Here is an 18996-nt window from a genome sequence, read left to right as displayed (position 1 = left end):
CTGCATTCAAGGCTTATGAACTCATCTAAACAGGTATTAAGAGGCATAAGTTTTGTTTGTAAAAATAATTATTAATGAATGGATATACAAATGAACTACACATATTTTGTGTAATAATGTTTAAAATTAAATTGTTGTATTTTTGTGGAGAACTGTGTCAGCCCTGGTTATCAGCTGATTTCGACTATTGTTGTGTTTGTTTGGAGTTAGCGTATTGAACTCACCGTTTTCACCAATGAACACTACTTTAGTTCCAAGTGTGTTGCTGCTGATTGTTTTCCAAATTGCCCACGTCCAAACCATACAGAATATGCTTGTGGGACTTGTAAGACCCGGAGTATTTCGACACATTACTTGCCGCAACAGTGTGTATCCACGTAGCAATGTAACGCGCTACCCGGTGCCGGATAAGTTTGTCTTTTGGACAGTCAACTATGAGGGATACAGCCCGCCGTGCTACACAGCTGGACACATTGGTGGACAGAGCTGGGCGGATGAACCGTTGCCAAGCGAAAAGAACCAACCCCACTGGAATCACAATGACGACATTGTGAATCGTGTTTCTTTCCATGGCGAATATCAAATAAAGGATGGCCTGCCACAAAATCCAATTGGTCGTACTGGATTGTGTGGCCGTGGCTTGCTGGGACGCTGGGGTCCCAATCATGCAGCGGATCCAATAGTCACACGCTGGAAACGCGATGATAAAGCTGAGTTTGTGTGGCACAAAACCAGCGGAAAGTAAGTGTAGTTGAATATGCTGTATTTAATACAGATCTCATACTCCTCTTCGTATTTCCGTAGAAAAATTCTCCAAATGGTGGCCATACAGCGTTCTGATAACAAATTGTGGGCCATTCCAGGCGGCATGGTCGATCCCGGTGAGAATGTGAGCGTCACGCTGAAGCGCGAGTTCACCGAGGAGGCGCTCAATTTCGCCGATAAGGGCAACATGGTGGAGCAGTTCTTCAAAGAGGGTGGCGTCCATGTGTACAGTGGTTACGTGGATGATTTTCGTAATACCGACAATGCTTGGATGGAGACAACTGCACTGAATTTCCATGACGAGGAGGGCACAAAAGTTGGCCAGCTGCAACTGAATGCTGGTGATGATGCCACAAACGTCCGCTGGACCGATGTCGATGCAAACCTCAAACTGCATGCCAATCATGCTGACATTCTCCAGGAAGTGGTTGCTATGCGCAATGCGCACTGGTAGAAATACTCAAATACTTTTTTAAAACTATCTTGTAAATTCGGAAACAGAATTGTGATGATTACCACTACCTTAAAATTGCTTATAAATTATGTTTATACAAAAAAAAAGAGCATAACAATAAATATTTGAAATATCGAGACTCGTATTTTATGCCTATTCGTTTAGATTTCGTATATTTATTTCAGACTATTCGCTATTCATACATTCCATTTATTGGGGCAATAACAATGTTAGAAAATTTTGACTTCACTGGGAAACTCATTTCAAATATGTAATTTCGGTTTTAGTTTTTGTTTTCTCTTGAATGCATTGGAATTCATCAAGTTGCGTTTGTTATCTTCACGATCAAATTGTGTGTGCGACTTATAATTGTGTGGGTAACTATTTTGTCACGGCCAATAGATGATGCTTAACTGGTTGCCGTGCGAGGCTTACAGAGTCTGGAGGAAGGCGTAGACTTCCGGATTTGAGTTCGCCACATTGTTGAACTTGTCCGCATATTGCTCGCGTATATCCTTGACGAGGGCAATTGCGTTGACTTTGCTCTCTTCGTCGGGCATTTGCTTCTTGTATAATACATCGATGGTGATTGCGAGGATCTGTTCCAGATGGTCCACAATGGCTTCACGGGCATGCATGTAAAGAACGCGGAAGGCTCTGTTCACCATATCGTTCTCAGGCGTATCTTCGCGAAGTGGCAAATGCGAGAGAAAAACTGGCAAAACTTGCGCAAGCGGCACCATATTGTAATTGGTAACAATTAATCGGGCAACTGCTCCGCAAATGTTGTCCAAGGCCGATGCTTGTGTCTCCGAGGCAATGGCACTCGAAAGAGCTTGCAAAATAACCTGAAAAGATCTGTGCGAAAGCGAGCTCGTTAATAATTAATGTTAATGCATAGCGATCTGCTAGCGACTTACTCAAATGACTTCTCCTCGGCAAACAAAACAAGCTCGCCCAGCCCAAAGTAACAGTTCTGGCGAGCCATTGGATCGGGATCGGTTACGCCGGCAATAAAGATGGGGCACAGCGTATCAAAGTATGTGACCACACAGTTGCCCAGAGAGGCGAAGGATTCGGCTAGTGCGCCATACACAAAACTGCGCTGCGAGGACGCTTCACTTCGCTTTGCCTTGCTCTATAATGGAATACAAATTTGGTTTGGCTTTCTAGATTGGTCAAGTTATAACCAGACATACCAGCTTGGTCAAGTAGTACTGACAGAGACGTCCAAAGTACATGGAGAATATTTCCGGAGTGAGCGCTTTGCCAAATGCCGGGAACAGATTACCGGCACCCTCGAGTAGCATTTCATCAGACTCACTGTCCTCGGTGTCTTCCTCGTCACCGCCACCGCCTTGCTCAGTAAACTGGCAAGCCATTTTGGTGTTTAGCACATCTCTGATGCAGGCAAAGATCTGATCGGCAATCACCTGCGTGGGCACTGCTGGACGTCCCACTGCATTGAATAGTTCGCCTTGTACGTCCAGCAAATGGATGACGACACTTTGATCCTCATCTTCACGCATGATCTGTGCAAATTTGGGCATGACAACCGAGCAGGCGCGTGTCACACCATCGACGTCGCCCATTTTGTGCAAAGCAATTACGAACGCAGAGATTGCCTCGATGGCAACCTTGCGTATGATCTCATGCGGATGATCGATAACCTTATACACGTTCTCAAAGGCCATTTGCAGATAGGGAACAAAGGCGGTGCCCGTGTTAGCGGCAAAATCTTTGAGGGCAACAATGGCTTCCTCCTTTTCGTACAAATAATCATTTTCCACCTGATACTCATCATCATCATTGTCATCTTCGTCATCTGTGTTGTCCAAGTCAATGTCATTCTCAACATCCTTTCTGTCTCCGTTCTCATCGAAGAAAATGTGTTTCGGGACAGCGGCATTTAAAATTGGGACTGTGTCCTCCGAAGAAATGACCGTTTCTATAACGCGATCCATGATCTTGGGGAACACGCTCGACATGCTCTCGTTGACCACAATGGACAGGGCACCTGTTAGATTGTAAATAGCACGCCTAAGATCTGGATCATTTGGCCCCTCCTCCAGCATCATCAGGCAATAGGCCATCGTATCATTGGCAATGGGCAGAAAGTTTTCTTTGCCCACGACACGTGAAATGGATGCTAGTGTATCGATTGCCTCGTTGCGCAACTCTGTCAAATCCTCGGCGCACTCCTTGACCAAATACACCTGGAGTATGGTAACAATTTTGGGAAAATATGGCATCAAATGCTCCTTGGCGGCGACAGCAACCGCTGAGATGGCCGACAGAGACATCACACGCAAATGCGCCGAATACGTGGGATCCAGCGTCTCGAATAGACTGCAAAAAAATAATAACATGTGTGTTGAGTGAGGGAATAAAATCAAATAATATTCCTTACCATTCCATCAGTATCGGCAAATGGGGAACAATGTCCTCCTCCAGATTCTGGCAGTACGTCTCCAAAGCATAGAACATACGTTGAGTGTGCTTCGGTTCCGGGTGGCCCAGCTGTAAAAGTTAATAAACAAGTTAATATTGGTTTAGTATGGATAGAAAATGTGTGCCATTATTAAGTGCGCATGCTGCAAAAAAAAAGTGCTCTCCGTAACTACTTGTGTCCTTTTCCCTTATACCTGATGCTTAATAGATTTTCATTGATTCATATCATATTACTATTAATAGTACCTCAAATTATATATATTTTTAAGTAGAGCATGGAGATTATTGGGTCTAGGGATACCCAATTCCCTTAGTAACTGGTCCCTCAAAACAAGGATTCCTCAATTGGATTCTAACCAAGTTGTTTTCAAATTCAAATCACTCTCAAACTCGGTTTACGACACATTAAAATATACTTTTGCGTTAGACAGAGAATTCAAAGAATATATACCAAGCATCTGGGATAGAAGGAATCTTAACTAGGTTGCGGAAAATACGACATACAAAAGGTAACAAAAAAAATCGAACCCACAGGCAAAACATTTACAGTAAGGTGAAATGTGTAAAACAGTTTTGATAAGAACTACGAAATTTTGAATTGAGAAAATATGAGGACCCTGTATTTGGTGAGAACTGATTTGCGTTTGATTTGCAGCTGATTTATATATTGAATGGTATCTTTGCCCGGTAAAGATTTCGGACCGTTGCCGTTCCCTTTGCTGTTTTGCTCAGCCTTTTTGGACGCAGCACAAACAAAATAAGATAATAAATATGTAGTGAAATTCAGATAGAGGGATGATAGAGAGAAAGGGAAATTCCACTTCTCGTTGCAATGGCGATGGAAAATGTTACCTTTAGCTCAACAACCAACTGATGTAGAAAATCAAATAGGACTGGCAGAATCTGGGACGCAAACTTCGTTATTTCTGGCTGCAGATGCTCGGAGAACTGGCCCAGGGCATAGAAGGCGACAGCGCGCACCGGTGTCTCACTGTCGACAATGCCGCTCTTGATGATGCTCAGCATTACTTCCAAATACTTGTTACAAATAGCCTCTGCACAGCCCTCGGCAATGACAGCGATGCACAGGAATGCGGCACGACGACGCAATGGGTCAGGATTCTGCAATGCCGGCTCGAGCAACTGCAGCATTGGTGGTATGAGCTTTTCCGGTGACATATTGATGGCCAGCAAATCAAGTGTTTGAGTTGCCGATGTCACGGGATGATTGCTTTCCGAAAAGTATTCATCTGAAGGCAAAAAAATCGATTATCATATACAGAGGAATATTAAAGGAGAATGGAGAAACCATCACTTACCATCTTCCAAATCAGTTTCGACGCACATCATTTCAAAGATAACGGCCAATATGGGCTCAAGCAGCTTCTGTTTGACAATCACCTTCTTCTTGATGCGTGCCACACGACCAATAAATGTGAGCACCTGAACACGAATCGAATCATCAATCTGCTTATTGTTGGCCGTCTCCAGACAGAACTCGACCAACTGCTTCACATTGTTATTAAGCAGTTTCGGTGCATATTCGGCAATGTTGTCGATGACATCGAAAACTAGCGAGAACTCATGTGCGTCACCTTTCTGGGCAAACGCAGAAACTGTCTTGATAATTAGTGGCAATAGTTTTATCACCGTTTGCTCGGCGCTTGCGTGGCCGGGCACAAAGGGCATCAGCGAGACCATTCCCATTGTTATGTTAACGACGGTGGGCGTGGCTAAGTCTCCCTTTGCCTCGGCGGCCATAAGCACAGCGGCACACATTTGGCAAATTGAGTCCATGTGACTGATAAACTGATCGGGTGCAGCATCGATCAGTGTGGCAAAGATCGAGGATCCCAGCTCGCTCTCCTTGGGATCATCAACACTACAATGGCTGTAGGTGAAGTTCAACAGTTCAGCCAGCCATGAGTCCTTCTTCTCCTCCTCGTGCCGCACCAGTGACCCAATTAACTGAGCAATTGCATTCTTTACCGATTTTTCCTGTTCAGCTATCATTGCCTGGAGCATGCCCGTCTTAATGCTGCAATTTATTAATTGGAAATCTCAACAATTTGCATTTGAAGACTGTATTTGATGGTCACGCACCTTTCCTTTTGCTCGGCCGGCACCATCTGCCAGTTTCGGAGTTTCTGGAGCCGCTTGTTCAGCAGCACAGCGGCAAATTGGCGCACTTGCGGCTCACGCTTGGACACCACAATCTGACACAGGGCAGGCAACGTGGCCGGATTTTCGTGGGCCTTGGCTAGCTCATTGGTGGCCTAGCAACAAGAATATAATATATATGTATACATGATTTTGATGAGTTTGCACATGAATTAATTAATAGCCGGCTGACACATATGTATAAGTGTAACTGTTCGTGTATGTGTATGCCAACAACGTGCTCTGAATTGACGAGACAAATCTCATAAAAAAAAAGTACTCATTTAAAAGTTTGTATGTATCGCAATTTGTCAATGCGAATAACTATGCTTGTATAAGAATTACATACACTTATGCACACATTATGCTTATTTGTTTAAAATTCTCTTTGGAAATAATGAAAACTTCCCATTTGGATATGTGAAATAAAAGTAAAATGGAGACAATTTGAACTGACAGCGTCAAAAAAGGCGTCGCCCTTGTCAAAGGACCCACTTTTGTTAGCAAAACCTGTAAAATGCCGGTTAATCTTACCTCGCGAATGCGTTGAGTGTCCGTGCACAGCAGACCGTTGATTATTTGCTCGAGCAAAGGCTCCATATTAATGCTGTTCTATTAAATCAATTGGCCACTTCAGCAAAATCAAGGAGTAAGTATTTAATGCCGCCGAAGCACGAGCGCACAAAACGACTTCTGGCGAATTTGCGAAAATGTGTTTTGCACTAGGGCTGAATAACAATACGTTAACCACGTTTCGAAACTGACAGGGCTGCAATTAATGAAAATCTGATTTCACTCAAAATTGTTACAAAACTTTCCAGTGTTCACCAATGAAATAATATTTAGTATAAACATTTAATGCTTTACACTACGCCTACTTCGTAAAGCAAATGAAATTTTCGAAAATTAGTTGAACATTTTCGATCAAATATTGTTAATATCGATAACACATTAAGAAGTGTGGGCAGTTTCAAGCAAAGTCGCGTCGTGAGTCACGAGAACCATTTTGAATGCCAACGACGCGCGTTTTCTGATTACTTGCAGCAATTATTGTTTTATGTGTTAATTGTTTTATTTGGACTGTGCAAAATGGATAAAAGTGCTAAAAACCGTAACAGCAACAGCAGCCAGAAGGACCAATATTCGTTAGGCATTCTGAGCATGGAGAATCTTAAAGGTAAGTAATATGTTTATGATCAGCTGCTCCAAATTCGAATTTATTTCATATTTCTGTATATGTATTTAGTTTTTGGAGATTTGTCTAGTGGTAGTAATTCGAGCCGAGAAAAATCAAATGTCCATGAACGACTTAAGGTATGAGCACATACACATGTACATTTATGTATATGTATATTATTTTGTTGGTCTTTAAAAAGGCGCGCTTTGAAATTTCAGGCGGGAAGATTAAAGGCATTGGAGACTCTGGAGAAACCACGACCACGTTCCAGTCATGTGATGACATCGCTAGAGAGGGGCTGCGACAAGCCCAGATGTAAGTGAGAATTATTGCTCATTATGTATGACAACACATGCAATTGTGTGCATTCTTTTTCTGTAGCCACCAGTCGGTCAAGTATTGCATCCAATGGCACAAACATATCTGATTTGATTACTGAGGAGACCATCGATCTAAACTCCAGCATCTCCTTATTCATGGCAACACCAGCGGCTCCACCAACGGTTCCACCAACGGGCTCACATGTATTCTTCGAGCCGGGTGAGATTACGGGCCGCTCGACACTGTGCCGAAGTAATAAAAATGAATCCTTGTCATCGAAGAATGGCAGTCAAATCTCTGTGGCCGACATACTGAAGTCCTCATTCGTGGAGAAAGCTCGTGTGCAATATGCCAAGCGGTTGGAGAACGTGCCAGTTCTAGGCAGTCAACACACAAGCAACAGCAGTCTAATCGATTCCTTCAGTTGCTCGCGCAGTTTACCCCGCACTGCGGACATGAGCAACATGAGCCTTAATGGTGGTGGTGGCATTTCATTTGGCTCCATGGCCGGTCAGGGCTCTGACGAGAGCTTCACACCCGCCGAACTGATGCAGTCCAAACTGGTGATGGGTGAGATATCGTGGGCGGAGGAATTTGCCGCTGTGCCAGCGGCAACGCTCAGCAAACAGGCATTGCAAAAGATTGCTGCGCCGCCACAAACGCCCGAAATCGAGACCTCAGTGTCCAAGTAAGTAGCATAATGCGCTGGATGAAGCAACAAATATGACAATCCAATCTCTTGCAGCTCTGTCATTGCTGGTGATCCTGATTTTTCGTTGGGCAACTACTTCCAGTTGCGCTCGGAGAACATATCGTTTATTGGAGGCAGAGAATTTTTTATCCAGATGCAACCAGGCGAAGCTGCTGTTGACCAGCAGACGATGGCAAGCAGCATTGGCGAGAAAACGCCACTGCCCGATAACAAAACCTATACAAAGGTCGAAGCCAGCGCCAAGCTGGAGCGCAATCTCATGAAGAAGATGCATCAGGAGAAGTTCAACCAGGCTCTGCAGACCGATGCGAAGAAGCCGCCAACCAGCTCCGAGCTTCTCAGCTTGTCGGCCATCGATGAAGCCTTACGTGAGTTAGTATCCATAACTATGCAAGAGCTTTAAATAACTTTTGTCTTCACAACAGGCAATCTGGACATGAATTCGGACGTATCCGTTGGCAGTGTAGTCCAAAGGTTGCGGGTGCGTGGCAATTACGGCGACGAGAACGACGATGAAGACAAAGAGAACGCGACCGGAGATGATACGCTGTGCAAATCTCGATCCAAGTCAAATTTAGCGGACACTATGAGCTTCACCGATTCCGTATTGAATTCGACGGACTTCCAGCAAATGCAGCAGAGCATAGCTTCCACATCTAAGCGTCAGCCGCTGAGTGCGCTGGCGGACTACATTCAAGGCCAGCCAAGTATACTAGTGACAGCCAGCGAGGAAAATGATGCAGATATTGATGAATGGCCATCGACACCGGTGAAGTCGCTGGGCAGGCGTGTACGCAAATCTCCACTCTCGCAGAGAAACGCGAGCCCAACGAGCAGTGACGGTGTGCAGCCGTTGGCCAGCACCGATGAGGATGCGGATAGGGAGACGGATGAGGACAAGACACCGGTGAACAAGAAGCGCAACCTGACAGTGCAAACTGTGCACAATCCCAATTCGTTCTGTTCCACACGCCTGGATGGCTGCGATGCTGTGCCTTCGTCCACCGAATGTGACTTTGGCATCTCACCGAATCTGGTGAAATCTGGCGTTTCAGTTGCCAGTGTGCGACATGTGTCGCCGCTAACATCACCACGCAGCTGTCTGTCCTCGCCGCTGCTGGACAGCACAACGAGCTCGGAGCGACGACAGCTGCTCGTGGGCTCTGGCGCGGCACGCAGAGCCCACACATCCCCGGCAGCCAGCGAGGCCAGCTCAACGAGTGGCTGCAATGCCTTGCGCAAGGGCACCAATGGGTTGGCTCCGCGTAGCATGTCGCGCTGCTCGAACTCCAGCGAGTTCAGTCATCGCGATGGCAAACTACTGCCCCTGAAGGTGACCCACACCAGTCTGTGCTGGGGCAGCACCAAGTTGCGCACAGATGTCCGCAAATCCATGCAGATCAAGAACACCAGCGACAAGCGTCTGGTGGTGCGTTTGAGCATACAGGGACCGGGTTTTCAGCTGGTGAGCGGTGATACCAACAGTCTCACACTGCAGTCCATGGAATGCCGCACCATTGGCATCAATTTCTGTCCGACGGTCAGCGGTGGTGCCATTGGATCGCTTTCATTCTACGCGCCTTTTGGCGCCAACAACTGTCAGCAGCCTGGGATGGAGATCCCACTCTATGGGTTTGGTGGCAATGCATCTATAACGATTCAGGGACTGCTTAAGGGACCGGTCGGCGCCAGCTTCCTAACCGTTGGCAATGTATGCGATTTGGCCTCGGGTCCGCTGACTGCCAACTTCAAGTTCTATAACAAGGGACCGTTGACAGCGTTTGCGGGCATCACAGTTGACTCGACGGTTTTCCTCAAGCCGCGCCTCAACGCCGCCTTCGAGGTGCGTCCCAGCAAGATCATCATGCCGCCGCACAGTGAGACTGTGGTGCAAATTGTGTTCCGGCCGAGTCGCGAGGATATAAAGAACATACTGAAGAAGACATCCCAGGTACTGACCCTGGCCAATATGCGCATCTTTTGTGGCGACGAACCCAACAGACAGCGAATGCGTGCCCTCGTCGAGCGCATGACGGGCGATCAAAGGGAGCAGTTGACCTCCTCCATGCTGGATAACATTCTGTGCGGTTTTCCTAGTGAGCAGCCGATACGCAGCATTTCCATGCTGAATGAACCGCCAGAATTTATACTCGATCTGGTGACAGTGGTGCGTATCATTGATGTGGCCCTTACACTCAATAGGGACTTTGACGAATCCGCTGACACGTCGCAGCTGTGTTTGCCAGATGCCGAGGACACCGTCTTGTTTCGCACTGTTTGCGCGGCCAATTCGCCGACGCCCAGCAACATGCTCGAGCCAGTGGATGAACTGCATGAGGCGGACACAACATCGGCCATTGAGCAGCAGCCGCTGGACCGGGAGCGTAACTGGTCGGTGAAGCCAGCAGCAATTGAATTGAATTTATCGAACGGCAGCCTTAATGCAATAGATGGCACAAAGTTTTGCATCAGGAACAGCTTCAGGTCACGTCAATATTTCGAGATTAGTTGCAATGTGGCGCACCTGCTGCAGTTCTCACCCAGCGAATGTTATGTGGCGCCCGATGGTGGTCAAGTGGAGGTTGTGGTCCGGCCACTGCGTACACCGCGGCGTGAAGTACTTAAGAAACAAATGCAAGTCCTCATCGAGGTGTCCATGGAAAATGAACGTATTAATGTGCCCGTTACTTTTAAAGTTTAAAATGTATGCTTATTGTTCTATGTACTTATGTTTAAGACTCTTCTGATTTAAATTTTCGTTTTATGCATTGTATTTTCCATTCATTCTTTATGTTCATCAAATATAAGCTACATTTAAAAAGAAAAAAATGGGATTCATATTTGGCGTACTGCCGGAGCATGCCTCAAATTTACTTTTTTCTGGTTCACATTAAGCAAATTAAATATAAATACCAGTAAAAATAGATTAGCAACGCGAAACAAAACTTAATTTTGAGTTGCTAAAAGTTGATCAACTGCCTTCCTATGAATTGCCAATTCATGTGTTGCGGCAACTGCCTCGGGTATAGTATAAAAGAAGTCAATGCCGCGAACTTTGAACACATTACAATATGTCAAACTGACAATTGATAGTTGTTCCACAATCTAATCAAGGTAAACATTATGCTTTGGTTAGAGATCTGAAGTTTTCCGTTTTGGTTGGTTATTTCATTTTTCTTAAAATAATGCAAGAATTAAAGTCGTTTTTTATGTTGACTTTATTAATATAATATTATCGACTATTGCTAATCAGCACATTTCTGCAATGTATATAAACTTAATTGGCGCAAACAATTTGAAGTCACATTTGCAATTGCATAGATTTGATAAGTTTCTAGGCATTCATGATATTACAATAAATCTGCTGCACACACGCATAAACACATACAGGGCACACAAATACATACAAATACATAGTATATGTGCCATATATTTATACTTATATACATATATCAGATGAGGGGTGATTTTTCGGCTGTTTGCTATCATTGGCGCGAGCTCTTTGACTTGGTTAGTTTTCCTTTTTGATTTTTGTTTTGTTATTTAATTCACACCGATATGAAAAAATTGTGGGAGCATTGACAATGGAACAAAAGGATTATATAAACAGAAAGGGAGTTAACTAAAAGACTACACAATAAATACAATTGTAAATGGTTAGGGGACTGGAGTTTGGATTCAACGAACGCGCGATCTTAGTCTATTTTCACATTGGAATAGATTTTGCGCACGAACAGATTCGTGCCCACATAGCCGACGGTGCCGCAAATGATGCCCAAGGCGCCACTGAACAATGCCATGTAGCCAAAATAGAAAGCCGTTTGGAATAGACCAAACATTCTGCAAAAACAAGATAAAGCCATATTAAAAATAAAAAAAACAAATAAGCAATAGTCAAGCTAACGTTCACATACTTGGTCTTAAAGAAGAAGTAGTAAAAGGAGTATGCATATACGTAAATGGAAGTGGAGCCGGCAGCCATGAAACTCGTCCACTGCCACCGATAATCCTCGGCATTCAGTAGGAAATATGTGCACACAATCGTAACACAAACGGTGACCACAGTCAAAATGGTAAACACAAGTAACATGAATCCATAGACATAATAGATTTTGTACGCCCAGAACGAAGTGAAGATAAAGTACCTGTAAGCCAAAATCGAAAACAGAATTAATAAAAAATCAAAATACATAGATAATTGCGTGAAGTTCATCATACATTTCAATGAAAATGGAACCAAAGGGAAGCACGCCGCCCAGCAGCACAATGATCAATGGTTCCATATACCATTTCTTCTCTGGTATGGGTCTGGGTACAGCATTAACGCGGCAGGGGAAATCCGGTTGGCCATCCAAATTACGTCCGACCACTGTGCCAACGAGCGTCAATGGCAAGATGACAAACAGGCAAATGCAGGTCACTGCAACCATTGTGCCAAAGGGAATGGCTCGCGATGCATGATAGCCAATGGCAATAAAGTTGATAAAGAACGCAGTGCCACAGACAGCGGCAGGCACCGCGAAAGCAGAAGCAAGCATCTGTCGTATCCACAAGCGACCGCCCAGTCGAGCGTAAAGTGATCCACCAAAATACCCATTGATGGGTGATGTGGCAGCATAAACGAATATCGCCGTAGATAACATTGAGCCACGTCTACAAAGCAAACGATATATTGACGGTTTCAATAGTAGTTTAGATATTAACTCACTCCGTATACAGTTCGCCGACAATGGCAAACATGATGACACAAAACACCACTGAGATAAGCTGATAGCCGGCGCCAACGAGCGCCGAGAAAATAAGTGCACTGGGTGGCGTGCGAAAGACATCGCCATGTACCTGTTTCCAGCCGTACTCATCGCCCAAATCGCGTTCCATGTCATCCACCTCCTCGTCCTTGCTGTAGCGTGCATAATCCTTGCGCAGCGTACGCATCAATATCATTGAAACTAGACCCACCAAGAATATGACCATCATAAAGCTATTGAAGATGCTAAACCAATGTATCTACAAAGACAATAAACACGATACAATTACCGACATCAAATCAGATTGCTAGACTTACTCTGTGCTGAAAGAAGTTTGGATCCAGATACTTATCGAAGCGATTCTTGAACTCAACTTTGTTTGGCTTCCAGTTGACCTCGTAGGAGAACTTGATTTTGGCATCCGTCTTCAGTTCTTCGCGCATTTCTGTTGTCAGCGTAATGTCCACAATTTGCTGGCCATTGTAGCCAATGTCGAACTTCTTGTGCGTGTGTATATAATACTTCCCATCATTCTCATCCCGTTCACCGACCTTGCCCCAAATGGGCAACCCATCGATATACATCTGATACCAATACTCGTTCATCACAGCATATTTGAACGCCTTCACGTTCTCCTCGGACAGCTTCACCATGCAGATGACCGTCCGTTGCACATCCACTTTGAATTCCATCTCGTAGCCGCTGAACTCCAGTTCAACGCCTTGCAGCGCCTCGCTGAGCGTCTCATGGTAATGAGAGATGCCCGACTTGGCACCACTGCAGAAGGGCAGCGAGAAATACGCATAGGTCTCCTGTCGATTGTGATATGGACCCACTGTGTTCATCCACAGGACAACCTCCTCACGGTCATTGTACTGTACATTAAAAAAAAAAAACAAACAATGTGTGTGGGTGCATTAAAGTTACAAATCAGAATGCATACAGACAGAGACAGCTGTCACAAATACAAAAAAATACCTTATGATTGTGCTCGTCTGCCGACACCGACACGTAGCAGCTACTGGCGAACAGACATAAACAAATTAGTAAGGCCTTTGACGTGGCCATTGCTGAACTTGGTTTTGTGCTCGATCTTTAGCTGTGCCTGCTGCTGGCCAATAGACGCTTCTCTCCAAGGTATTTATTTATTTTGTTGAACGAAATGGAAGAATTAAAACGAAATATTTTTGATAGCCTCGATTAGAGTAGTGTTGGTTAGCATTTTTTTTATTAGTAATGCTGTATCGATAACTATATCGATAAGGGAAATGTTTTCAATTATTAATATGTTCAGACATCATATATATATTCAATAGCTATATACCCTTTAGCAATATAATCTGAATAATTCAAAGTAAATAAGTCGACTTTTCAACAAAATCTAAGCCTGGTTTTATCGATAGATACATTCGGAACTAGTTCGAACGAATCTATTTTGGAGCTACAATCTAACAGAAAACTCAGCTAGTTGAAGAAATGCGGTCACATTGCACGGGTTATTAATAAAAACGCCTTTTTAACTAAATAATTCAATTAATTTAACCGAATATAATAAACGACCAGCAAATCTACGCCATCATGAGCAATACCGAGCCCGGTGTTGAAAGATTCTCACCGGAGACAATTCCCAATTCGGATATGGAGGATACCGGAAGAGCAGAATCAACGGGCTACGCCAAAATGGAGAAGGCGCAGAGCGCCAAAGAGGAGGAGCTGATTTCGATGGAAACGCTGCGCGAATCGCCGGAACAGTGGCCGGAAAGGTTTCCGGGCATCAACGATTTCGTAACCATGAGTCATACACCGATACACACGCCAAACGTTGATCGTACACCGAACATGACCAAAGAAGACATGGACAAAATTAATCGTAACATCAGCTCAAGATTCTCTTAAATGATGATTCTAACGATAGATAATCGATTTCAGAGTTGATGACGCTGACACCCGATCAACTGTTGGAAAAGATCAAATCGATGCAGGACGAGATCTATCAACTTGGTCTGCGGGAGTCCAAGGAAATGACACGGGGCAAAATATTGGGCATATTTAATCGGCCGGAAAAGGGGAAGAAATGAGAAAATAATCGTTCCAAATTCTGTTGCCGTATTAAATATATAGTTGATTGATTGAATTTCTTCCATACAAATATAAATATGCGATTAGCGATTAAATATAATGCGTAGTATTAGAAAAATAATTGTAATAAAAGATGAATTTCTATAAGTATATTAATGTAATTTATTCATCTTATTTTACAAGTGCAACGCAAAAACACGATTAAAACACTTTTGTACTTTATTATTACATTAGCGATGTCTGATTTTCTTATTGATATGTCCGCTCTTTTTGGCCGTCGCACTCGAGCTCGATGATAGTTTGCTCTTTGTGTTCGTGGTTGGTGTGCTGGGCAGATCCTTGTTGCTGTTGCTGGCACCAGCTGCACTTGCACGCTCCTCACTGCGATGGGACGGCGAATCTATAAAAGTTGCAGACGAGACATTAATTTAAGCCAGAGAGATTTTTACTTTACATGCTAAACCTGATCGATCACTACTTAAGTTAACTTAAACTAATATTGACTTCTTTAATTTTGGTTGCTGCAATTTGATTAAAGCACCGATTTATCATCGTCGTCATTATCTGCAATCAGTTACACTGATTTTGTCCCATTCCTCTTGCAACGCCTTACCCTTTTCATCCTGCGACTTGATGGTTGTTGCACCATCGTGTGCAGTGGTTGTGTTCTGATTAATTGAGATCTGGTTGTCGCTGGAGTCCTCATTGGTTATGGAATCCGATTCACTGGCGCGTTCAGCTGTATTGCAATTAAAGATCAGTTGAGTGGAGTTGGGAGCTATAATTACTGTGTACTACTCACGATTACAAATAGCCATGGAGGTAATGCTGGACTTGGAGAACAAACGTTCCGCATCTTTGAATTTGCGATTGCGTTTGTCTGCCTTCGAATTTGTTGCCTTGTTCGAGGTGAGATAGCGTTCCCAGCCGCGTATTATATTGCCGCACAGCTGTGTGTCCTCCAAGTAGGAGCCCTCAAATGCGTATATCTGTCGCTCCAGATTGGCTAGTTGTTCCTACGTTATATATATCATAAAATTATGTACTTTGCAATTATCATTTGTTTGTTAGTTTGTTTACCGATGTTTCTGCCTTCTTCTTGATTAAGTCCGCCAATTCACTGCGTGTGTCCATTGTGCCGCCCTTGGCATTCGAGTTGGTTTTGGTCGACTTCTTTGGCTTGTTGCTATTGTTGTTCGTCTCACTGACATTTTTACTTGTTGGCGAGCTCATATTTTTATAATTTTAAATTATTAATTATTTGTTGTGTTTATTTCTGGCGATTCTTTGATGAGGCTGCGTGCTTCTAGGCATCGATTCTAAATCGATAATTGTTTGCATTGTGGCGGTTGGTCGACATGCGCGGAGTTGCCATACTTTGAATGCCGCTGCTTGATGGTGGTATTGTTTGCATGCATGCACTCTAGGTGGCGCTCGTTAGGAAATTTGACTGTTAATTTTGAAAGTAAACAAAAGTGGTATTCTTAAATTCAATAAATGCTGAACATAAATGCTGAAGTTAATCAATTCTGATTCAATGATCCCCTAAGAACTTTTCTTTACATGCATAATATATATGTTTGGGTATATTGTATTGCCAAGTGGAGCCCCGCCTTAGGCGAATTCATCTGCTTGTTTAGCTTATTGTTAGGCAAACCATTTCATTACAATGCCTTTCTTAAAATTCATAGGCATTTCGAGTGCGTCTGCCATTGACCTCTTGTGTCGGGTATTTTATATGCGTGTATCTTAAACAAAAGCCACGGCAGCATTACCATCATCATCATAATCATCAGCAGCAGCAGCAGATCATCATCATCATTGTGGCTTGTATAGTTTATTGACCCACAGTTTTTTCTAAGCTGTTGCCCAAAAAGTTTGTTGAACTGTCGACAAAAATAAAAAAAAGTGAAGCGCTTTGGTGCCATCAACTGTTCAGCGGCTCCCGAGTTGCGCTCCCTTTCGCTGCTCTGCGCGACTCTCTTTTACTTTTCACCATTTACCATTTCGTTGCTCACACACACACACACGCACACGTATACACGCACACACGCACAAAGACACACAATTTGTAGGGGCAACTTTGGCTATTTCACTTTTAACAGATGAGTCTCGTCATAAGCCGCGTATGCTTGATTTTATTTTTTTGAGCGGGCTTTTCTTACTTTTCATGCGACCATCTTTGGCCCAGACAAAGCAGAAAAAAAAAATAAAAATAAAATCTAACTTAATCCAGTGTAAGTAGAAAACAATATCGAATACGAATACGAGAAGGCGACAACATTAGAAAATGAAATCACAACGAGAAATGAAACGGCAACGACCGTTGCAAAGTTTTGCAGTTAGGCCTGCAAGCCGCTAAGCAAAGTCTGCCGCCACGTCTGACTGACTGACTGCCTAACTGACTGATTGACTACATGACTGACTGACTGACTGCCTTATATGTGTGTCAAAGATTGGCGCGCAAAACTTTCATTTTATTTAAACAAACACACACAAGGCGCGCCTTGGCGACTTGGAAAAACTTATTTTCATTTGGCGCTTTTTTTTTGTTTTTGTTTTAGGCAACCATCTTGCATCTTATACTGCCACACCCCTTATCTGCTTGCTCGGCTGGCCAATTGACTGCAGTTAACAATAATTTTTATGATGAATTGCATGGCCGCGTGTGAAATCTGTTGCGGTGACTGAAGGAAAAGTGGAAAACTGCCAGAAAAGTGGAACACAGCTAAAGAAGCGACGACTGCGTAGCCAACAACAACGGCAACAACAAGCACAACTCAAACACTCTCGACTAATTAGCTGCGTTTTAGAAATTCAGCGGCAATGAAAACAAAATCGAGTTCATTGCTTGCAACAATGACGCTGCTGCTGTTGCACTTGTTTTTGTTGCTGCTGCTGCTGCAACTTGTTGTTGGCGCTGCAACGTTTTCGTCGTGTTCCAAGAATCGCACACACATCCAAGCACACACACACATCTGTATATGTGTGTGTGTGCATGTGCAATTGTAGCATGCATATTTTGTGGAAGACGCGCTTTCCAACGCGAGTGAAAATGAGTTGCGTTTTTGGCAAAAATGGAAAACTTTTCAAAATTGCCATGTAAAATCGTTAAATGCCAAAATACAAAACTATAGCAATTCATATAAAGTTCATATGCAAAAGCTGTAAAAGTTTTGGAGGCACGGAAAAAGGCGTCGCTGGCAGTGACATCATAACAGATTGACTGAAAAACACACAAATGCACTTGCCATAAAGCACACTTACAGGCACACACACTTACAGACACACACACTCACACACACACACATACATGCATGCATTCGCTCAGATACTCAACATATGCAAAAGCTACTGCAGCGTTGCGCACTCTTAAATTGCGCTCTTGCGCTCTCTTCGTATGCCAACAGCAACAACAACAATAAAAGCTCTAATTTTTGTTATTGTGCAAAAATGCCGGAAGAAACTTGATCTTGATTATATTTTCTATGCAGCGAGCAGCCGAAGCCAATGAGAACACACACGAGAGAGCGCGCGAGTGCGCAAAAAGTTCAAGTTGAATGTCGTTGTCGTTGCCGTTGTCGCGGCCATCGCTGCTCTATCGCTCACAGCTCACAGCGTGGGGGCTCTGCAGCACTCGCTCTCTCGCTCTCTCGCTCTCTCGCTCTGTGCTTTGTTTGGGGCGTCACAATTTGCACTGCTGTGCGTTATTGTTGTTGCTGTTGGCATTTGGTTTTGTCTGTGTGTGTGTGTGTGTGTGCGACATGCATGCACTTTGTTCTAAGCATTTTGAGCTTTTGTAGGTTTTTATGGTTTTTTTTCGCGTGCATTCGCTTAGAAAACTTTGCGTGGGCATTGCAAATTTATTGAAATTTTCAATTTTACAATGAGTAATGTAAACATTCATATAAATATTTGAATACATGCAAGTTTTGAGTATTTCTTTGTTTGTGGAAAACAATGTCAAATGCAAATGTGGGGTGTGTGAGGCCCACCTAGATTTGGGGCGGAACTTTGTGCTTTACTGCAGCATATTTATAGCATATGTTGTCGTTTTATTGAAAACTCAAAAATTATTTCCTTATATGTACAATAATATCTTAAATTACAGTACAGAATTTCTAGTTGA

General features: G+C 43.7%; 6 protein-coding genes across 7 annotated transcripts; 3 read left to right on the top strand and 3 right to left on the bottom strand.

The window, feature by feature from the left end:
• Nucleotides 1-196: 196 nt before the first annotated feature.
• LOC6558588 (ADP-ribose pyrophosphatase, mitochondrial) lies at nt 197-1364 on the top strand. Its single transcript, XM_001984404.2, has 2 exons — nt 197-741; nt 805-1364. Exons 1-2 carry the CDS (start codon nt 236-238, stop codon nt 1217-1219), a joined length of 921 nt encoding a protein of 306 aa, XP_001984440.2. The 5' UTR covers nt 197-235; the 3' UTR covers nt 1220-1364.
• Nucleotides 1365-1375: 11 nt separating this feature from the next.
• On the bottom strand, nt 1376-6565 carry LOC6558452 (importin-4). Its single transcript, XM_001984405.3, has 8 exons — nt 6365-6565; nt 5774-5946; nt 4990-5708; nt 4523-4920; nt 3630-3739; nt 2419-3568; nt 2140-2357; nt 1376-2077 (listed from the first exon to the last, which is right to left on the bottom strand). The coding sequence occupies exons 1-8, from the start codon at nt 6428-6430 to the stop codon at nt 1651-1653; spliced, it is 3261 nt and encodes a 1086-aa protein (XP_001984441.1). The 5' UTR covers nt 6431-6565; the 3' UTR covers nt 1376-1650.
• Nucleotides 6566-6856: 291 nt separating this feature from the next.
• On the top strand, nt 6857-10813 carry LOC6557653. Of its 2 annotated transcripts, none has more exons than XM_032737827.2 (6): nt 6857-7007; nt 7077-7144; nt 7226-7322; nt 7389-8016; nt 8074-8408; nt 8466-10813. In XM_032737827.2, the coding sequence occupies exons 1-6, from the start codon at nt 6920-6922 to the stop codon at nt 10739-10741; spliced, it is 3492 nt and encodes a 1163-aa protein (XP_032593718.1). In that variant the 5' UTR covers nt 6857-6919; the 3' UTR covers nt 10742-10813. The 2 variants fall into 2 exon arrangements, with proteins under 2 accessions (XP_032593718.1, XP_032593755.1); XM_032737864.1 differs by having other exon boundaries at nt 6941-7007; nt 7207-7322.
• A 427-nt stretch (nt 10814-11240) lies between these two features.
• Nucleotides 11241-14026, bottom strand: LOC6558535 (transmembrane 9 superfamily member 3). Its single transcript, XM_001984407.3, has 6 exons — nt 13767-14026; nt 13106-13663; nt 12749-13047; nt 12259-12693; nt 11955-12185; nt 11241-11880 (listed from the first exon to the last, which is right to left on the bottom strand). Exons 1-6 carry the CDS (start codon nt 13854-13856, stop codon nt 11736-11738), a joined length of 1758 nt encoding a protein of 585 aa, XP_001984443.1. The 5' UTR covers nt 13857-14026; the 3' UTR covers nt 11241-11735.
• A 229-nt stretch (nt 14027-14255) lies between these two features.
• LOC6558104 (protein lin-52 homolog) lies at nt 14256-15017 on the top strand. Its single transcript, XM_001984408.2, has 2 exons — nt 14256-14658; nt 14718-15017. The coding sequence occupies exons 1-2, from the start codon at nt 14367-14369 to the stop codon at nt 14864-14866; spliced, it is 441 nt and encodes a 146-aa protein (XP_001984444.1). The 5' UTR covers nt 14256-14366; the 3' UTR covers nt 14867-15017.
• LOC6558056 (chromatin modification-related protein MEAF6) lies at nt 15010-16183 on the bottom strand. Its single transcript, XM_001984409.3, has 4 exons — nt 15948-16183; nt 15670-15883; nt 15481-15606; nt 15010-15267 (listed from the first exon to the last, which is right to left on the bottom strand). Exons 1-4 carry the CDS (start codon nt 16098-16100, stop codon nt 15098-15100), a joined length of 663 nt encoding a protein of 220 aa, XP_001984445.1. The 5' UTR covers nt 16101-16183; the 3' UTR covers nt 15010-15097.
• Between the last annotated feature and the right edge of the window lie 2813 nt (nt 16184-18996).

This window comes from Drosophila grimshawi, unplaced genomic scaffold, assembly GCF_018153295.1.
Source record: "Drosophila grimshawi isolate 15287-2541.00 unplaced genomic scaffold, ASM1815329v1 contig_44, whole genome shotgun sequence".
In the NCBI taxonomy this organism is placed as follows: Eukaryota; Metazoa; Arthropoda; class Insecta; order Diptera; family Drosophilidae; genus Drosophila; species Drosophila grimshawi.
The sequence above is the reverse complement of the archived record's forward strand: the minus strand, read 5'-3'. Positions and strand labels throughout refer to the sequence as shown.